This window comes from Temnothorax curvispinosus, unplaced genomic scaffold, assembly GCF_003070985.1.
Source record: "Temnothorax curvispinosus isolate PA1 unplaced genomic scaffold, ASM307098v1 QBEX01000164.1, whole genome shotgun sequence".
Lineage (NCBI taxonomy): Eukaryota > Metazoa > Arthropoda > Insecta > Hymenoptera > Formicidae > Temnothorax > Temnothorax curvispinosus.
The window spans coordinates 5947-7463 of record NW_020209944.1 but is presented as its reverse complement, the minus strand read 5'-3'; the positions used below and the strand labels follow the sequence as shown (position 1 = coordinate 7463).

The following is a 1517-nucleotide window of genomic DNA, read 5'->3' as shown; positions in this document are numbered from 1 at the left end:
GGAGCCAAAAATAATCGTGTTCATTTGAAACGTCTCCACCATCTTGAACCTACGCCAGAGGATTCGATGGTATCGTCGATCGTTTTTATGTAGCAACACTTGACGATACATTTTGACTATGTCCGCGGTGATGACGTACTTATATGTCCGGAATCGTATCAGATGTAAAGGCAGTTTAGCTTGAATGGTGGTCCTACCATTAGCATCTGATTTAATGACACCCCGTTGGTCGATTTCGCGGATGCGTCAAATATTACTCGTACCTTGGTAGTACTACTCGAATCTTTTATTACTGCGTGGTGTGGATATAAAATCCGTCATCATTGGGATCCTCTACTAAGGACATGTGCCCCAATTCTAAATATTCTTCTATTACCCGAATATATTCATCCTTTAACTTTGCATTCGCGTCAAGTTTGCGTTCTAATGACAACAGACGCCTGAGCGCGTTAGTTCGCGATTCCCCTAAACGCACATTTGAATCTCGAAACGGCAAACGAACTATGTAACGCCCGCTGCTGTCACGGCGGACGGTCTTTCTGAAGTGCGCTTCGCACTCCCTTTTCTCCGCCGACCACGGTCTATCCGTCTCGACTTTCTCTATTGTCCAGAATTTAAGTAATTGATTTTCTAGACTCGTGAAATGGCATGTCGCGTTCTTTGACGGAGATGGTGATGACGCTCCACCAGCGACCACCCAGCCTAGACGAGTCTTTTGTAAATAAAAATCCTGACCCTTGTGAGACAAATTAATTTGACCGATTGAGAATAATGATATCGTGGCTCCGGAACCAATCAATAGATCGACGGAGCGCGGTAGATGAAATTTCGGATCCGCTAATTTAATATTCGGAGGTATTCGAATCGAATCTCGCGGGAAGATCTCGGATGGTATCGAATCGGCGATGGCCGGTATGGTAAGACACGTGAGAAAGTCGTCGCGCATCGATTGTATCGTAATTTGCACCATGCCTTTGGATTCAGTAGTCGCATCGTTAATCGTACCGATCGGCAACGAGTGTGTGATTACGCGCACGCCCAAGCGTTTCACAATGTTTTCGGAGATGAAGTTTGCGGTAGCGCACGTGTCTAGCAACGCGCGACATTTTACAAGATTGTTTTTACTATCATGAATATAAACTAATGCGCTCGTTAACAACTGCGGAGCGGACACGCGCGATATCGTCGCGAGACTCGTTGTTCCGCTGCCGATCGATTTAGCTAGTCATATGGACTGAGTGGTTTCGGGCTTCGATACGTCGGGATTGCTGGCGGCCGTGTATTTTTCCAAATGCAGTAAAGTGTTGTGACGTTTTTGGCAGATCGTGCAGTTAGAAAATTTACACGGACTGTCGCGGTGAGAGCGTAAGCAATTGTAACAGACCTTCGCGTTTCTCACCGTTTCGATGCGCTTAGGCACGGGCAATTGTTTAAATTTGTCACATAAATAAAGCGGATGTCGTTTGGTTTTGCACGCGATGCAATTGCGCGACGCGTTTGACATAAAGGCTTGATTT

The 1517-nt window shown here is 45.9% G+C and overlaps 1 protein-coding gene across 1 annotated transcript; it reads right to left on the bottom strand.

The window, feature by feature from the left end:
• Positions 1–289: 289 nt before the first annotated feature.
• LOC112460532 lies at positions 290–970 on the bottom strand. The gene has a single exon (XM_025025293.1). The coding sequence runs from the start codon at positions 968–970 to the stop codon at positions 290–292; it is 681 nt and encodes a 226-aa protein (XP_024881061.1).
• Positions 971–1517: the final 547 nt, after the last annotated feature.

Excerpts from the sequence above, each read along its gene's own strand:
- LOC112460532 (XM_025025293.1), bottom strand. The coding sequence starts at position 970 with ATGGTGCAAATTACGATACAATCGATGCGCGACGACTTTCTCACGTGT.